The 18,308-nt window shown below is 36.4% G+C and overlaps 1 protein-coding gene across 4 annotated transcripts in view; it reads left to right on the forward strand.

Annotated features, from left to right (window-relative positions):
- Window positions 1-18,308, forward strand: part of DIAPH3 (diaphanous related formin 3) — a 556,480-nt gene that overhangs the window by 177,974 nt on the left and 360,198 nt on the right. For all 4 annotated transcript variants that reach the window (XM_051850009.2, XM_051850008.2, XM_051850012.2 and 1 more), the window contains 5 exons: window positions 9,296-9,406; window positions 9,688-9,806; window positions 10,581-10,697; window positions 15,769-15,887; window positions 17,174-17,238. In XM_051850009.2, coding sequence (XP_051705969.2) covers window positions 9,296-9,406; window positions 9,688-9,806; window positions 10,581-10,697; window positions 15,769-15,887; window positions 17,174-17,238 — 531 coding nt within the window. The remainder of the gene's footprint in view (window positions 1-9,295; window positions 9,407-9,687; window positions 9,807-10,580; window positions 10,698-15,768; window positions 15,888-17,173; window positions 17,239-18,308) is intronic.

Below are 18,308 nucleotides of genomic sequence, written 5' to 3' on the forward strand. Positions count from 1 at the left end.
CATATTCTGCTGCTTTTCTTAGGCCATAGCAAAGAGCTGGATTGGAAGTGGAGCAGCCAGGTCTTAAACCAGTGCCCATATGGGATGCCAGCATCACAGGTGGTGGCTTTCCCCTCTACACCACAGCACCAGCCCCAGTAATGATATTTTCTGTTAAACTTGGTAGGTTTGGAAATTTATGAATGTCCCTTATAATTTTTTTTCTTTTGTTTGAAAAATCAGTAACTTGGAGAGAAGAAGAGGGAAAGAGAGAGAGAAAGAGAATCTTCAGTCTGTTGCTTCATTCCCTATATGATCTGCAAGAGCAGGTCAGGGCTAAGCTGAATCCAGGATCTAGGAACTCCAACCTGGTCTTCCACATGGTGGCAGAGACTCAAGTAGTTGCCTTTCTAGGCAATTAGCAGGAAGTTGTATAGGAAGCAGAGTAGCCAGGTCTCAGGATTCGAACCTGTGCTCAGGTGTAAGGATGCTGACATCACAAGCAGAACCTTAACTTGCTGTGCTAAAAAGCCTGTTTTTATCAAGAAGTGAATATTTATCAAGAAGTGAATAGTCATTAGCACATCATCTACATTAATTTATGTCTCATTTTTATGATACATTCAGGTTAAATTTCCATTGCTCTTGATAAAGAAGAGACAATGGGAAGAATTGTTCAAGCTTCTTTCTTTCGTTCAACTTTTTTGTTGTAAATTTTCCCTCTTTAGTGAGTTTTTCCTCATTGTTTTAAAGCTTAATATGTGAAATAGCTAGAAGGTGGTAAGCTTAAGCATATAAGGTACCATTTTCTAGAGAGATAACTTAGATTTTAAAAAAGTATATTCTATTTTCTAATTACTAATTATGTTCTATTTCCTTTAAAATTACCAAGCAACACTTTCCTAATGTATGAAAATACTTTCTTCTTTATTTTCCCCAAATAAAGTATATTTTAGAACTAGCTTGGCTATTAATTTTCCCATAAAGCTGGTGTGCTAAGTGCTCATTTCATTCCATTAGCTATATAATTTGCATTTATTAAAATGTACTAGTCTGGGTGATATCAGCAAATCACCAAATTAAAAATAAAACTTGTTTGTCACTGAATAAGATAAAAACCAATTGTTTGCTTTTAAATTAGAGAAACTCGGAGGTAGTAACAAAAAATTCTCATTGTTCTTTCATTGCGAAGTATATTTATAGCAAAGTAGTTTTTAAAGGAGGATTGTTTTTCTTGATAGTCTGATCATAATAATAAAGATAATTTACCTGTGATTATGATAGAATTGAGTATACTTTTTCCCCATTTGATGTAGTAAGAAAATGAAAAGCTGTTTACCTGAAATGAAATAGTTTCAGGCCTTAGAGTCTTATCAGAAAAGAAAGTATAGATATGAACATGGGGCTTAAAATAAGCAAACATTATTTTCTTTTCTCAAATATATCAGACAGGGTTATCCTGCTGCAAGCAACATAATCCCCTGTAGGTGACTTAGGCAGAAAATGCTACTGGGCACCTCACAGATTTTTTTGGAGCCTCAGGAAACTCCATGTGGATAATGCATCACTAGAAGTAATGCAGAACAAAAAGGCCATACTAAAGTATGGCAGTATTGTCATGGAAACCCTTTTCCCAACGCTCTGCCCTGGTCAGCAAGGGGACACTGGGAACTGACTGACCTCTTGCACAGCTGTCCTAGGGCATCATACACTCCACCCTTAGATCCAGTGTTGCTGTGTGTGATCAGCCCTTGACATTGTCCAGCTCTTTTTGGTAGAAGATGATTGAAATAAATCTGGGTTCAACAATTTTCAGTTTCTGCTATACTTTATTACTTTGATTTCTCTCCTCTTTTCTCTTCTGTGTGTCTTCCATATTGTCTTTGTCAGAGCCATACTTTGCTAGGTTATCAAAAGCATATTTAAATTCCAAGGAATTGTTAAAATCCTTTTTTGGTCATAAACCTGGTTGCACTGTGGTATGTTTTGGCAAGGGAAGGAACCATGGGAGTCCTGGAGATGCTTGGCTTTCCTCTGTGTGTCCTCAGGCCTGCAGTGATGGCAATCTGGACCTTCCTTGTCCTGTGGTGTCTTTCTGATCCAGTTCCCTTGCACTTGGGACTGTGGGTATAGCGAACAGGAAAGATCCGAGATTTTTTTTCCACTTGTAAAATAATATATTAGTCTGCCAGAGTTGTATGCATGCTATCAGAAAACATGAACTCTAAGTAAAAAACAAAGGATTTTATTGTCACTCATAGCAATAGTACTTTCCTGATCAATTTTGACATCCAGAGTGCGATATGAAAATGGCCAATTTCAGTAGGATGTGTTTGAGGAGAGAAACCCTGAGCTTAGAGGATATAAACTTTATATTATGGGCAGCATAATACCTGATTAATCTGATACATAGACTGTGATTAAACCTATTCAGTTTTTCTCATAGGGTATTTAATTAAGACTTCTGATCAATCTGATTCCAAATAGTAAGAAGAAGCTGATCAGAAACACTGATGCTCAGTCTTGCCTTTCAGGTCTCAGAGTCACTCAACTGAACAATTTCTGTAGCCCAACAGAGTCTACGTTAGAATGTCAGATGTCTTTCTCCATAAAATTTTTATTGTCTTTGCATTTGGCCAGAGGTATTGATTCAGATACTGAGTAATGTATTAGGCATTGCCCAGACTCCTCCTTGTTGAGCAAGGAGGCTATATAGGGCACTTGTTTCATTCATAAAAACCCTGAGTGCCTTCCAGGGCTGATACAGTGTCATTGATCATTTCAGTTAAAATCAGAAACAGTTTTCTAGTTGTGTGACTTCCATTGTAGGGATCACTGCTTTCCTGTACTTAGCCAGGTTTACTTGATTTTGTTTCCTCTATCCTTAAATGTTCAAAATTTACCAAAGTTTTATTTTGACCAAGTAAAGATCTTTCTGTAATGAATAGTCCTATAAAACAAAAAACAGTCTCTGTTATCTGAAGTTATTTGCAATATCAAGTAAGTTGTTTTCACATTTAAGAAATGAGCACATGTAGAATATATGGTATTCGTGGAGGTTTTTTTTTTTATTTGACAGAATTAGTGAGAGAGAGAGAGAGAAAGGTCTTCCTTCCATTGTTTCACCCCCAAATGGCCACTATGGCTGGAACTACGCCGATCCGAAGCCAGGAGCTTCTTCCTGGTCTTCCACACGGGTGCAGGCGCTCAAGTACTTGGGCCATCTTCCACTGCCTTCCTGGGCCACAGCAGAGAGCTGGACTGGAAGAGGAGCACCCAGGACTAGAACCCGGCGCCCATATGGGATGCCACACCGCAGGTGGAGGATTAACCAAGTGAGCCACGGTGCCCAGGGATTGTTTTTAAGACAATCATAGAGGCATCCCAGAAGGATGTAGAGATCAATTTGTTTTACTTCCTCTGTTTGACTGCTATTTTTGCAGAAGTTTACATAAGTAGATTGATTTTTTATTGACTTGTACTTCTATATCAAAGATATTAAGATAGATTGGGAAATAGTTTGCCATGATTGTTATAAACATTAAAGAAATAACAACATAACCTAATATGAACTCATGTTATCAGATGGAGCACATCCAGATATAAACTAATGATTATCATTAGAATTCACTGCCAGTTGTCTAAGTTTATATGCTTCTTCATTTATGCTACAGTAAAAACTGAAAGATAAAGTTAACTACTGTCTGAAAGGTAACTCTAAAGTTTCTTAATTAGCCAGTTAATTAGTTGATTAAATGACTACTGTGTACAGGACTCTGCTGGATATTGGAACTGCACAGATGAATGAAATACATTCCTGCCCTTTAGACGCATATACTCAAAATGTAAAGCTACCTAACATGTCACATGAAAACTGCAACACTAGCAACTTCAACAAACAGCAAGAAGGCTGTAAGAAAAACTGATGATGTCCTAGGGGGAGGGTCTTAATAAACATTTTTAAAAATCTAAGTTCTGCTTTATTTCTGGTCATGTAAGTTATAGCCTCTTGAAGCCTGCAGTTTCTTTTTGTATGGGATGCCTGCAGTTTTCAAGCTCTTGTTTTCTTACAGTGTATCATTTATAGAACATTCAATTGGAAGGATAATAAAATTATGCAATTTTATATTTGATATACTTTACTGTTTCTGTGTTTGTTCATATAATATAGACTGTTTAGTTTTTATTGTGAATTAATACTAGTATATAGAATTTAAATTTAAAAATCTTTGGAGTTTCTTTATTGGTACTGGAGGGAAAATATTTCCTTTTTTTTTTTTTTTTAAGATTTATTTATTAATCTGAAGGCAGAGTTACAGAGAGGTACCGAGAGAGAGAGAGAGAGATGTCTTCCATTCACTGGTTCACTCTCTAGATGGCTACAATGGCTGGAGCTACACTGATCTGAAGCCAAGAGTCAGGAACTTCCTCCAGATCTCCCATGTGGGTGTGGGGGTCCTTGGGCCATCTTCTACTGCTTTCCCAGGCCGTAGCAGAGAGCTGGATTGGAAGTGGAGCAGCTGGGACTAGAATGGGCGCCCCTATGGGATGCTGGAACTGCAGGTGGTGGCTTTACCCATTAAGCCACAGCGCCAGCCCCCTGTTATGTTCTTAACTTTCCCAATTGACAACATTGCAGACATTTGTCCCACTCTTTGTATTTATCTTTTTGGCTGCTCACTTTTCCAACCTTCGACTGTGTGGGCTTTGCTGATCTCAGTCTTTGTACTGCATCTTCAGTCTAATGCTGTGCTGGAGGAAATCCTCAGCTATTCCAAATCCTGGAATGAAACGTGCGTACACTTTCCTCTGGCTAGAGGTTATATTGCTAAAAACACTTTGTCTCATGGAAGATCCTTTTCTGATGATTAGATGAGTGAAAAGTGAGTTTATGTTGTTTGTTTTCCAAAACATTAGAATTGGACCTAGAGATAATTATCTTTATATAGAAACTTGTTTTAACCAGAAGTCGAGAGGGAATATTTCTAATGTGATAAGATGCATTTGGAACAAAGAGCATTTCTAGAGCCATTTCCAATTGTATACTTAAAAAAATTGAAAAATATTTGAAAGAGGGAGAGAAAGAGAGACACTCTGAGATCTTCAATCCACCGGGTCATTCCTCAAATGCCTGCAACAGCCTGGGCTGGCCCTAGATAAATCCAAGAGTCCAGAACTCAATCTGGGTCTTCTAAGTGGTGGTAGGAGCCCAAGTACTTGAGCCATTACCTGCTGTTCCCACTGTGTGCATTAGCAGGAAGCTGAGATTGGAAGCCAAGCCAGGACGCCAACCTAGGTACCCTGATAAGGGATTGGGGCAGCTCATGTGGCATCTATACTTCTGGGCCAAATGCTCACCCCTAATTCCATACTTATGTTTACTGATTGCATATGGTACATGTGAGACTGCAGTTGTTTTCTTACTAGGAAAGCAGCTTTATCCATTTGTAGAAACTAAACTTGTCAAGTCGCCAGTGTTTTCATTTTTCCAAATACAGTGATAATTGATTAGTCTTCTTGTTTGACTGCTTTTGACACAATTATTACTGTTTCCCTGTTGAAACCTCTTCCCATAATTCCAGGTTTAACCTATGCCACAGGCTGGTGCTACAGCTCACTAGGCTAATCCTCTGCCTGTGGCGCCGGCACACCGAGTTCTAGTCCCGGTCAGGGCGCTGGATTCTGTCCCGGTTGCTCCTCTTCCAGTCCAGCTCTCTGCTGTGGCCCGGAAGGGCAGTGGAGGATGGCCCAACTCCTTAGGCCCTGCACCCACATGGGAGACCATGAGGAGGTATCTGGCTCCTGGCTTCTGATCAGTGCGGTGCGCCAGCTGCGGTGCGGCCATTGGAGGGTGAACCAATGGTAAAGGAAGACCTTTCTCTCTCTTTCTCATTGTCCACTCTGCCTGTCAAAAAAAAAAAAAAAAAAAAAAAAAAGCCTATGCCACAGCGCCACCCTCCCTCCCCCTAGTGAGTTCTTATACCTCCTCTTCCTATATTACTCCCTGAATAATTTCACTTGGGATTTTGGCTTTTACATGTTATTGTTGAGCTAGTGTCTGCTGTATCTGATTTGCTTGTCAACTTTCTTTTTAATTGTCTTTTGAATCATCAATAGGTATTTCTGACTTACATCTCCAGAACTGCAGTCCTGATCTTTCTTTCCAATCTATTACTTCTTAGGTCTTTTACATCTCAATACATAACAGCTTTGCCCCTTACATTGCTCAGTTCAAATGCATGGAGTCAATCTTGGCTTATTTCTCTCTCTTCCAGGAATTTCATTTTTTCACAGTTGTGTTTCAAGCACAAAAAAACAGTGTCTGGTACCTAGTAGTCACCGATACATAGTCTTTGAAGAAGTGAAGTGCAGGTACTAATCGCAGAGAAGGTGAATTGCAATTTGATGCCCAAAGGGTAGAAATTAGTGATGCTCTTGGGAGAACCGAAGTTCTTTGTTTACTTACTCTCATCAGCATTACAGGGAGGTAGGTTTTGGCATGTCTTGAAACAATTTGGGTAACATAATGCAAGTTAATAGAGATCATATGCTACATTTTTGGAATTTCAAGCCAGAGCATGATTACTTTATGCCTCATTACTTAATGATGAACATCACTCTCATTTCTCAAGTTTCTTTTTCTATCCCCAGTTGTCACAAAACATGTACTCAGTGATTATTTTTTAATGAATTATTCCTATTATATGTTCTCTTCTAAAATCTGTTACTTTCCTTATGTTTTGTAGATCTGTTAAGAGTACTGCTTTATATGTAAACAACAAATTGGGGGGGCCTATAATCTCATTTATTTTAACTCATTCTCATCAAATTCTGTTTTTCTTTACACTTCAAAAATTGTTCAAATCCTAGTCTTGTTCACTGTAGTTACTTCTACACTAGCTTCTGAACTTGAATCTATTGTCTATTATTGTTCTTCCTTTGCATAAAATACTTAAGATTTTCTACTATTTCCCATTGAATTTGAACTTTGTGGCTCAACACACAAGACTCCTCTGTCCCTACTTTTCTTATCTAACCTCATATGTATTAACTCCTTCTCCAGCTCCCTCCCCTTACAAAGTAATACTCATGAAATTTGAATTTGTGGTAATTCTTGAATGGGCCATGTCTTTGTATAATGTTAATTCTTCTCCTTAGAACATCCTGTTCACTTCATCAAGCCACCTTCCTATTGATCCTTGAAGCAGGACTGTTATTCAGTGGTCTTTTTCTTCTTTAGTGTCTCTGTATTCCTATCCTATGCCAAACATAACTCTTATATAGCGCCCATTATATTTTAATTATTGTACCTAGTTGGCCTCATTGGGACAGATGACACATCCCAATTATTTTTGTAGTTCTAGATCCTTTTCTTAGTGTTTCCAGTAACTGGTTGGGATTTCATACATTCTGGACTGGCATCATCATCTGTTGGGGTGGTGAATGAATATTAAACCATGTCATACTACAGAACTGTAAAACTTAATATATGTGTTAAAAGCCGAGAGGCATTCTTTGGTCTTTGTCTTCATTACAAAATTTTTCACCTGTAAAGGACAAACATATTTTGGTGACTGTATATTTAGACATATGCTTGCTTGATAGAAACTAACTGAAGAGCTTTTGTTGGCCATTGTAATGGGAAATTTTTATTGGAATTGAGAAATAATTTTATAAATTCAACTTAAGTTCGTTATTTTAATTTCCTTTTCTGCTCTTCTATGGAGAATTACCCTTTTGAATATTTCCTAGACATAATCTGGATTATGTTTCTTCATTTATGACACTGTTATCTACATCTTACTTTCAGGATACTATAATCTACATATCTTTCCATTGAGTTGAAATATGCTGCTAATTTTTATGTTGCTTATATTTGCTGCTTTCTTTGAGTTGCCTGTAATTCGTGTACTTCTAGAAACCAGATGACTCGGACTGATTTACTTTCTCAGAACGTAGAGAAACATTATATGCTCTTTGAGATCTTTTAAAATTACATAGCATTGCTGGGCAAAAAATGTGGGTACAGGGTAATGACTGGCAAGGGAGTGCAAGGAAAACATTTTAAACTTTTTGACATGGACTGGTTACAGCTGAGTGAACGTACATTGCAAAGGTAAACTCTGTTTTAAGTTTTGCTTTTTTGAGAAGTATGTTTTCCTTTTTGCTCTTTCTTCTGACTTATTTTCCACCCTTACTTTAAGCAATCTTATGTTTTGACAGTAGAGACATGCTGGTCAGATTTTTGTATTTTAGATATCAAATATAACAATTACTATATATTTCAACCAGCAGGAATGAGACCCCTGTTGGTGTCTTAATCTAAAAATGGCACTTTAAATTCATATAAAACCTAGCCTTAAGGGATGGAGAAAAGACAATTTAGGGACCAGCATGAGGTTAAACATATTGATCAGTAGTCCAGTAGTTTTTGCTAGACTTTGGGTAGAATGTAGACTTGGAAAAATAACATTATCAACAACCACAAAGAATACTTTGCTGCTCTAGAGGGAATCTCTTTTGCTTCCATTGTATGGATTTTAGATGATGAAAGATACAGTTCAGCCAGGGGTAAAGGTAGAGGAGTTGAAAGCTGGAGTGTTCAACATGAACTGAGAAATGTTGTGATTTTTAATTTTCATAATCTATAGTGTAATCCTTATATTAAAGCATTTTGTGAACTATATAATTTATTTCTGTGCTAATAAGCAACATACAGTAATTTAGAATCTTTGCCAAAATGAAAGAAGTACTACCTGGTCAATTAACTTTCAGGACTTAATTATGCAGTGTTCATTACATAGTTTTTAGGTCTAACAATCCCATTAACCACATTTAGGACTCTGTTTACCTTCAGGTCTGTGGGACTTTGGATTTCTCTGAATGAATGGGGAATTGTTTTATTGCCCTATTCTAAATATTATCCACCCAGTTGATATTTAGTTTTCAACTGGGATATGTTCAGTTTCTGATGTATACAAATGAAATGATATTATTGGAAAAAATCCCAACTTTTGGTTTAAGTGCATTTTTTTAATGGAAGGATTCCAATGGCTATTGTTTCTTCATTTCCCTTTCACCTTAATAACCTCCAAATAAGTAGGAAATAAAACACTCCAGTGAAACTATATTTCTTCTTTAATTGGTATTTGACCAAATTATTTTACTTAGAAATCCTTGTTTTAATAAGTTGTCCTGTGAGAGAAGATATTTGCTGTTACTTGGGGGGAAAAAAACCTTTTTTTTCCCCCAATTTTGTTACTCTTTGTTTAATGTTGGAAATCAAGTCTGTGTCTCACTGTGTAATCTGTTGTAGGTAGCTTGTATGCAGCTCATCAATGCCCTTGTTACATCTCCTGATGATTTGGACTTCAGGCTTCACATCAGAAATGAATTTATGCGCTGTGGATTGAAAGAGATATTGCCGGTAAGTGCCCTGCAGTCTCCTTATTAATATTTAAATTAGAAGAGTACTTGAGAGGGGGAAATTTAGATAAATTACCTTCAAGAATAATTTATCTGTGGGAAAAGCCTTGAGTATAAAAATGTATTTCTGAAATGTAGATATGATTATTGTTTAACAGTTTAAATATTTGAATGCTATAAATCAAGGTGAATGGTTGGTTTATTGTTTATATGTTTTTCATTAATTCTTTTGCATAATTAAAAACAAAATCATTCATCATAATTTCTATTTAATATCTCTAGAATTTAAAACGTATTAAGAATGATGGCCTGGATATCCAACTTAAAGTCTTTGATGAGCATAAGGAAGAAGATTTGATTGAGTTCTCCCATCGCCTCGAAGATATTAGAGCTGAACTTGAATATCCTTTTGTTTTGAACATTAGTCAAGTAATCTGTAAAATTACTGCTAAATCCAAAACAACCATGTCCCCTAAAATATTTAACCCACTTCATGTAAACAGTACAAAATGAAACATTTTTGTATCAGAAGAATATTGTTTATTCAGCTAATTTGTGTTTTTGTGACTCTGTACATATTTAAATGGAAGTTGCTGTTAACCAATCGAATCTACTGAACTGACTTCCTGTGTATATTTGTTCAGTCTTTTTTTTTTTTTTTTTTAATCTTGGCACTTTCTCTCCCTTTAATGTAGCATTAAAAATAGGTAACCTCTGCCTCCAGGGTGTGTGTGGTGCAGACTTGTATGGGCCCCATGTTAATCTTGTGTTTTGCAGATGTCTGTATTCCTGAAAACCATCAGATTCCTAATCTTAATCCAGGCATACTTATGGTAGATGATGCCTACCACCAGCTCTGGTCAGTTTTCAGTGTGGTATTCACAATACAGTATTCACAATGGACTATGCGCTGCCTTTGTGCCCAGCAGCATTTTTGCTTAGGGTAGGCAGGTAGGTTGTAGAGGGGAAGCCAGCAAGTCTCAGATCAAGTTGCCATTTCCAACACTTTCCCCTATAGTCAAATCTAAATACCTGTGTTGAATGTGCATGATGTCTAGAGTAGAGGAAGATAAACGGCAGTCTTTCAAAGCCTCACGGTACAGAGTCTGTATCATATTATTATAGCTGTTAGGTACAGAGTACACATAAATGTATCTATTCCTTAATCAACTTACTGATGCCCATGATGTTTACAACATGTTGTGGAATACTGTTAAGGAAACTGAAGCAGAGGGATATTTTATATCTATTCTTCAGCATCTTCTGCTGATTCGCAATGATTATTTTATAAGGTAAGAGGAAATTATATTTCAATGTTTTCTTTTCCTAAAAAGAACTATTATGAGATTCACCTGATATTTGATTTGGACAAGCAAAAAATTTTTATTCCTATTATAACATTTAATAATTGAATGCTTCCCCAGGGCATACATTTAGATAGATGCTGATAAAATGATCTTACTATTACCTTTTAAGCTCCAGTGATTTCTTGGCTACAACCTTTCGTCTGTGTAAAAATTCGAAGTAGCAACAAATTACTAGTTTATCATGTGAAGGATAATATTTTCTCCTTGTTCCTTAGGCAGCAGGAATGAAGTTGATAAGTTTCTTTTTATACGTTACATGAAGGGTACTAAACATTGCTTTTATTTGTGCTTAAGTAGGTAGAAAGTGCCTTAATAACATAGTTATGTTCAGTGTTTCTACCATATTGGAAAAGTTATATAAATGGCTTTTCTGGTTAGATTATATCCTAGCCAACTGAGCTTAATAAATTGTTTATCCTCCTTTCTCTACCTCTACTGCATCATAATGTAGCTATTTTTCGATATTAGCACCTAACTAATGGGCACCTTCTGAAGTTGAATGTGGGTGACAGGTAAAAATCCTAGCCAAGTCCCCAGCATATGCTGTATGCTTAATAAATGTTCTCTGATTCCTCTTTCCATCTTTGTTAATATTTTATGAGGGGAAACAGATCTTTGAATGAAATTTCAGCAGTGTTTCCACACATTTATACTTTGCTGAAATTTCATTCTAGCAGGACGTAGAGTGTGTCTTTTCCTACTTAATTTCAAGTGGAATGATTTGTTAGATCAGCCTCACTCAGGCTGTGTCCTCTCCGGGATGTCAGGCATTGTAGCACAATGGATTTTGATGTACCTAACAAGAGAAGAGAATGAGAAAAATTTAGATTCTTGAGTATTAGTCATACTTCAGACTTTTTTCCTTTTGTTACAACAAATCTTATTGGTATTCCAAGGTTTAGTAGTCTGTTATGAAATTTGATTCTTTTTTATATTTTGTTAAAATATCAAAATATTTTTGTTAAATAATATAACAGTGTAATGATTGAACCACTTTATAACTGCTAGATAAAAATACTAATAAAATCAGTTTTAAATATTTTGGGGTGTGCTTCTAATTATGCTACTGTATTTCTATGAAAAATTAAACTGAAGTTTCAGTTTCATTTTTAAGTAATGCCAAACTTTTTTTTTTTTTATTTGACAGGTAGAGTTAGCCAGTGAGAGAGAGAGAGAGAGAGAGAGAGAGAGAGAGAAAGGTCTTCCTTCCATTGGTTCACTCCCCAAATGGCTGCTATGGCTGGTGCTACGCCGATCCGAAGCCAGGAGCCAGGTGCTTCTCCTGGTCTCCCATGGGGTGCAGGGCCCAAGGACTTGGGCCATCCTCCACTGCCCTCCCGGGCCACAGCAGAGAGCTGGACTGGAAGAGGAGCAACCGGGACTAGAACCCGGCGTCCATATGGGATGCCGGCGCCGCAGGCGGAGGATTAACTAAGTGAGCCACGGCGCCAGCCCCATGCCATCCTTTTCTTAGTATATGTTTGCTTCTTTCCACCTCTGGTTGTTTGATGGCATTTTAATAACTCATAGTTCAGGACTGCTATTTGCTTTCAGTGGTTTGAATGTTCCTCTAGTGCTACAGGGGCTGTATCTTCCTTAGACTCTAATCCCTGTATGCTCCAAGAGGGCGTGTAGTTGTGTTTAGCTTCAAAACAGTAAAAAGCACCACCATCCTGGTATGCTGAGGGGACTCTGTCACTTTAGTGGAATCAAGCATCTCAAAGAAATACATTGTAGTGCTACCAAAATAACACTGAATGAGCTGTAGACTTCTAGCTATCTTTAGAATATCAACTTTTACGTTTGATGCTCATCTGTGTTGATTCCTACCTCTGCTCTTTAAGGGCCATGCCCTTGGTCTTGATTCTAAGTAAGTTTGCTAAGATGGCAGTGATTCTCCTAAGACTGCTGTCCTCAGAAAAACTCACACTTTCATAGTTAATGATTGTTGTCATTACTTATCCTTAAAAAGATTTTATACCTTCATTGAAAGGTTGTGTCAGAATTGTGGTCATTTACATATTCTTTTTTTTTTTAATTTATTTATTTTTGACAGGCAGAGTGGGCAGTGAGAGACAGAGAGAAAGGTCTTCCCTTTTGCCGTTGGTTCACCCTCCAATGGCCTCCGCAGCCGGCACAACGCGCTGATCTGATGGCAGGAGCCAGGTGCTTCTCCTGGTCTCCCATGGGGTGTAGGGCTCAAGCACTTGGGCCATCCTCCACTGCCTTCCCTGGCCACAGCAGAGAGCTGGCCTGGAAGAGGGGCAACCGGGAAAGAATCCGGTGCCCCGACCGGGACTAGAACCCGGTGTGCAGGCGCCGCAAGGCGGAGGATTAGCCTAGTGAGCCGTGGCGCTGGCCCCATTTACATATTCTTTTTGTCATACTTTATCTTTAGAAATTTTATTGACTTAGTTTTTTTTTTTTAATAGAAGGTAAAATTCTTTTTTACTGGTAAACAGTTCTATTAATGTTGTTCTTTTGGTTTTAACCTCATTATTTGGTGTCATAGAATTCAGATATACCTGGATTTTAGCTGTCCAGGAATTTTAGGTGACCTGAACATTTTAAATACTTTTGTTATGAACAAACATAATTTTTCATTTGTTATAAATTGTAAATTAACTCTTTCCTTGCAGAATACAAAGTGTTCTTTAAATGATTTCATGAATGGGAAATTAGAATCTTTGCTCATCTTCAGCTTTGGCATAAAAAAATAGAACATGATTGGAGAATGTATGTCAATGGCAGACTTTATTTCTCAGGAAAAAGCAGGGACAAGGGGCAGGAATGAAATGCAGCTTGGTAGCTGGATGATGGATAAGATCAAATTCCATTCTGCAGCAAATAATTAATGACTTACAATGACCACGTACAAAATTCCATGCTAGTTGAATGTGTGTTGGAGACGGTTTTCAATATTTGCTAAAAATACCGTAGAGGCAGTTGTTTGGCAAGTGGTTAAGTTGCTCCATAGGACACCTACATCATATTTCTAAATGCCTATTTTCAATCCTGGCCATTCTGCATCTGTTCCAGCTTCTTGTTAATATGCACTCTATGTAGATGTTGACTCATGTACTTGGGTGTGGGTCCCAGCCATCTATCTTTGTGTGAGACCTAGATTGAGTTCCATGTTTCTGGTTTTGACCTAACCCAGCACTGGCTGTCTATAGAAATTTGGAGAGTGAACTGGGAGATGGAAGATCTTTAAAGTAAAATGAAAATAAATATGTATTTTGAAAAATATGAGAGTAATCAAAGTTTATTTCAACACGTCTTCCAACAATCTTGATATTTTTTATTAGTGAGGTAATAACAATTTATTTTTATCCCTTAATGAAGTTGTTCATATACAAGTATTCCTGATGCATTCACTAATTCACCGATAATGCTTACAGAGATTGTTCTGAAATCCAGAAATACATTATTCTTTGCTACTATTGCCTCCTAAAAGTTTGTTTGCATGAGATTTTAGCTACATAATAAAATAACTTACAACTGAGCATTGTAGGGTTCACAGAAACATTTGCTAAAGGTATTAAAATTGACATGAAATAGCTTGTGTTTTAAAAATTAAAATGTTTCAAATAGCATGAAAATAATAGAAGAAAAAAAGGAATACAATAAATTTTTCAAAATTTCAAGTAAGACAGATGTAAATGTATGACCCTAAGTTTAAGTGGTCATATCTTTTTAGAAGTCAGGAAAATTAATTTGGAGAAGCATAGATAGCACTTTTCTTTCATTTGTTCCTGGGAATCTTTTCTTGAACATTTTTACTTATGCCAGTAAAGGTTAGTCATCTTTGCTGATGGTAAGCTGCGGTAAATTTTATCCAGCAACAATGAATGGCTTTACTAAGTTTAAGATAAGTAGGTCAATGGCAGTAAGTAATATTTCACATGGCCCAGATGGCTAGAGAGGCCAGCCACTTACATGATCTGGAGGGTTTGGGAAGGAAAAGTGTGCTAAAAACACTGAGGAAAAAAAATAATGTCTAGGGGGTTCCTGGGGGTGAGGACTGTATCTTATTAGAATACTACCACCCTGTCCATTGTGAGTTTTTTAGTGAAATCTTTCTTCTATTTCTTTCACACGTGGTGGCTTGAATATTCAGAAATGTTCTTTAACTTACTATAAATGGACTAAATTTAACTTTTTTGACACCATGAAGCATGTTTGGGAGTTTTAGTTATATTTTGAATTTTAGACAATTATTGCTATTATTTTAAGTGCTTCTGGTTTTCATTTAAATAAGAAACATTTTATATTATATAATTTATAGTATTGTTTTTTTATGCTGATTCCATATTTTAAAAATGATATATTGTATGGTTTGAACTTTCCATAGCACTCTTTGGAAAAGATTTTTTGTTTTCCTGGCTTGTATTAATTAAATGAATTATTGGTAGCTTCTTCAGTGTAGTATAGTGGAAAGCTGATGGTCTCTTAGGGACCACTCTTAAGAACATAGTGCTTCATCTTAATCTGTTTCTTTATGCCAGCTAATTAAGTCAAGGTCTGACTTTTGTAAGGAAATCATCTTGAGAGCTTATCATATGAGAGTATTTCACAAAGTTTGTGGAAAAGTATAAGTGAAAGATAAGTTTATTTTGGTCTAAAGATAATTTGAAATCCTTGTGAAGCTTTTTTATAATGGGCATTTTCAGTGAACTTTTAGAAAACCATGTGTGCATGAATTTCAGAGCTTTTTTGTACCAAAATAAACTTATCTTTTAATTGCATTCCCACAAACTTTTTAAAAATACTTTTACTTCATAGATTTTAAAAATAAAATATTTTGAAATAATTAGAAGAATGGTTATGATTCTATTTTCTCTCAGTCTCATTTCTAATCTGTTATGTCAGTTGTTGAAACTATATAAATGACAAATTAGAGAACCTGAAATCTGCAAGTTTACCAAAATATTTTGTTTTGATGTAAGTTACACTAATGAATTGGGTGTTCATTGACTCTTTGCTTTGGTTTTAGGCAACAATACTTCAGATTAATTGATGAGTGTGTATCCCAGATTGTTTTGCATAGAGATGGAATGGATCCAGACTTCACATATCGAAAAAGACTAGATTTAGATTTAAGTCAGTTTGTAGGTGAGTCTATATATTTTTTCAACGGATATATTTTACTGTCTCTTCTTACATGGCTTAGGTCTAGGGTATTGGTTGTCATGGGATGGTCTGTGGACTTCTGAAAGCCCGTGACACCCTTTTAGTGAGTCACTTAATAGTCAAAATCATTTATAGAAATTATTGGCCTTTTTTGTGTGTTGACATTTTATACTGATGATACAAAACAGTGGTGGATAAACTGTTAGCATTTTATTATGAATTAAAGCAGTGGCACTAGTTTGTAGTAGGTAGTGATCATTAATTTGTTAAGACAAGAAAATGATTTTTTTGGCTTAAGAATGATCCTTATAAGTGTATTGACTCTTGAGTAACATATTTTTAATATTCTGTGTTAGCAAATGGGCTATATACTTCAAGTACTTCTGCTTCATACCAAGAAATGATTAAAAAAATAACAATGTAACTGGCTGTTTTCTTGCTTTGAAATACTGGTTTTCATATATGTAACTTTCAGTTTCACATATACGTTCTTAAAAATGAAATAAAGGGAGCCTGTACCTCAAAGAAAATTATTGATAGAATTTGCTGCCAAGAAGAAAATATTTGAATTTTTAAATTTTGTATCTGCTACTCTCAGCTTGATAACTTATCAATAATTTAAAAAAAGTTCAGATGAGGTCAAAGATGACATTAATATCTGTGATTATTTTGCTATTATATAAGGAGATAGGTCAACATTTTGAATTGCTAGCTGAACAAAAATGCATATTTAAAATTTTAGTATAAACTACCTAGTTTTTCATCAGAAATTTCTCATTTATACTTCTAATATTGTGTTAAGGGAGTTTGATGTTATAGATTGATCAATCTTTGCTATGATTTCTTATTAAAAATTTTGTATTTTCATATTAGGGGAAGCAAATATTCATATGATTTAGTAAGTTTTTTCTAATTTTTTGTTCATCACTTTGGCCTGCTTTCTCCTCTTGTGCTGGGGCCATCAGCTTCTCTTCCTCTTTCAGAATATATATAGATAAGGGAAACCTGCATATTGTATGGTACAATGAAACTTTTTGTCTTGCTATATAGAAAATTGCAGTTGTGTTTGTCTTTTCTTTTATATTTTCTATTTTTTCTTGTCATGTGTAGAAAAGCTTTCTCCATTCCAACATTATAATTTTCAGCATTTTATTCATCATATTACTGCCAGTATTTATAAGTCTTCTATGATGTTTTCTTTCTGAACCTGTTATACAATGAATGTGGAAAGCTCTGGAATTAAGTCTTTACTATGATTTTAATTTTAGATGTTTGCATAGATCAAGCTAAACTGGAAGAATTTGAAGAGAAAGCTTCAGAACTTACCAAAAAAGTGAGTGAGTAACTTTGCAAGGCTGTGTGGGAAACCACTGTAGGCTTGGTTCTGTGGACTTGGCCAGTTTTTCTTTCTTTCTTATTTGCCGCTCTCAAGTATGTGCACGGATGACTTCCTCTGAGAAACACTTCCAAGAACATTGAAATCTGTGCATAAAAAGGTCTTAAAGTTCACAGAAAATGGATATTCTAAGGAAATCTGGGGCCGGCGCCGCGGCTCACTAGGCTAATCCTCCGCCTAGCGGCGCCGGCACACCGGGTTCTAGTCCCGGTCGGGGCGCCGGATTCTGTCCCGGTTGCCCCTCTTCCAGGCCAGCTCTCTGCTGTGGCCAGGGAGTGCAGTGGAGGATGGCCCAGGTGCTTGGGCCCTGCACCCCATGGGAGACCAGGAAAAGCACCTGGCTCCTGGCTCCTGCCATCAGATCAGCGTGGTGCGCCGGCCGCAGCGCGCCGGCCGCGGCGGCCATTGGAGGGTGAACCAACGGCAAAGGAAGACCTTTCTCTCTGTCTCTCTCTCTCACTGTCCACTCTGCCTGTCAAAAAAAAAATAAAAAAATAAAAATAAAAAAAAAAACTAAGGAAATCTGGATTTTAAACTGTTGTGCTCCAAAATAAACTTTTCTTTTCCATAAACCTTTTGAACTATTTTTTTGAAAGTGATAACATCCCCCTCCCAACCTTGGATCTGCCTATTCTTCCTTTGCTTTTGTTCCCTTCTATCTGACGTGCTACATAGTTAATATATTTGTATGAGGACATGACTGTATTGTTTCTTTCTCTGGGGAAATTTTATTAGGGATTTTTTCCTTGTCTTACTCCCTATCCGTGAACCAAGAAGAATCTGGTCCTGTGTAAAAAGAATGACAAAAGCAACAAAATTCTTTTTGAATGAGTGAATGAATAAGTGATTGAATAAAATATACAGAATTAAAATTTGAAGATTGAGGTAATTCTTAAGAAATCATATAGGTTAAATCCTTAAAACTGAAATCTTAATTAAAATTTTAACAGAAAAAGTTACTTTTATTTTGATTAACACTATTATAGCAAGAAGAGCTATATGAAATT

The sequence above is a fragment of the Oryctolagus cuniculus genome, chromosome 9 (assembly GCF_964237555.1).
Source record: "Oryctolagus cuniculus chromosome 9, mOryCun1.1, whole genome shotgun sequence".
NCBI lineage: Eukaryota > Metazoa > Chordata > Mammalia > Lagomorpha > Leporidae > Oryctolagus > Oryctolagus cuniculus.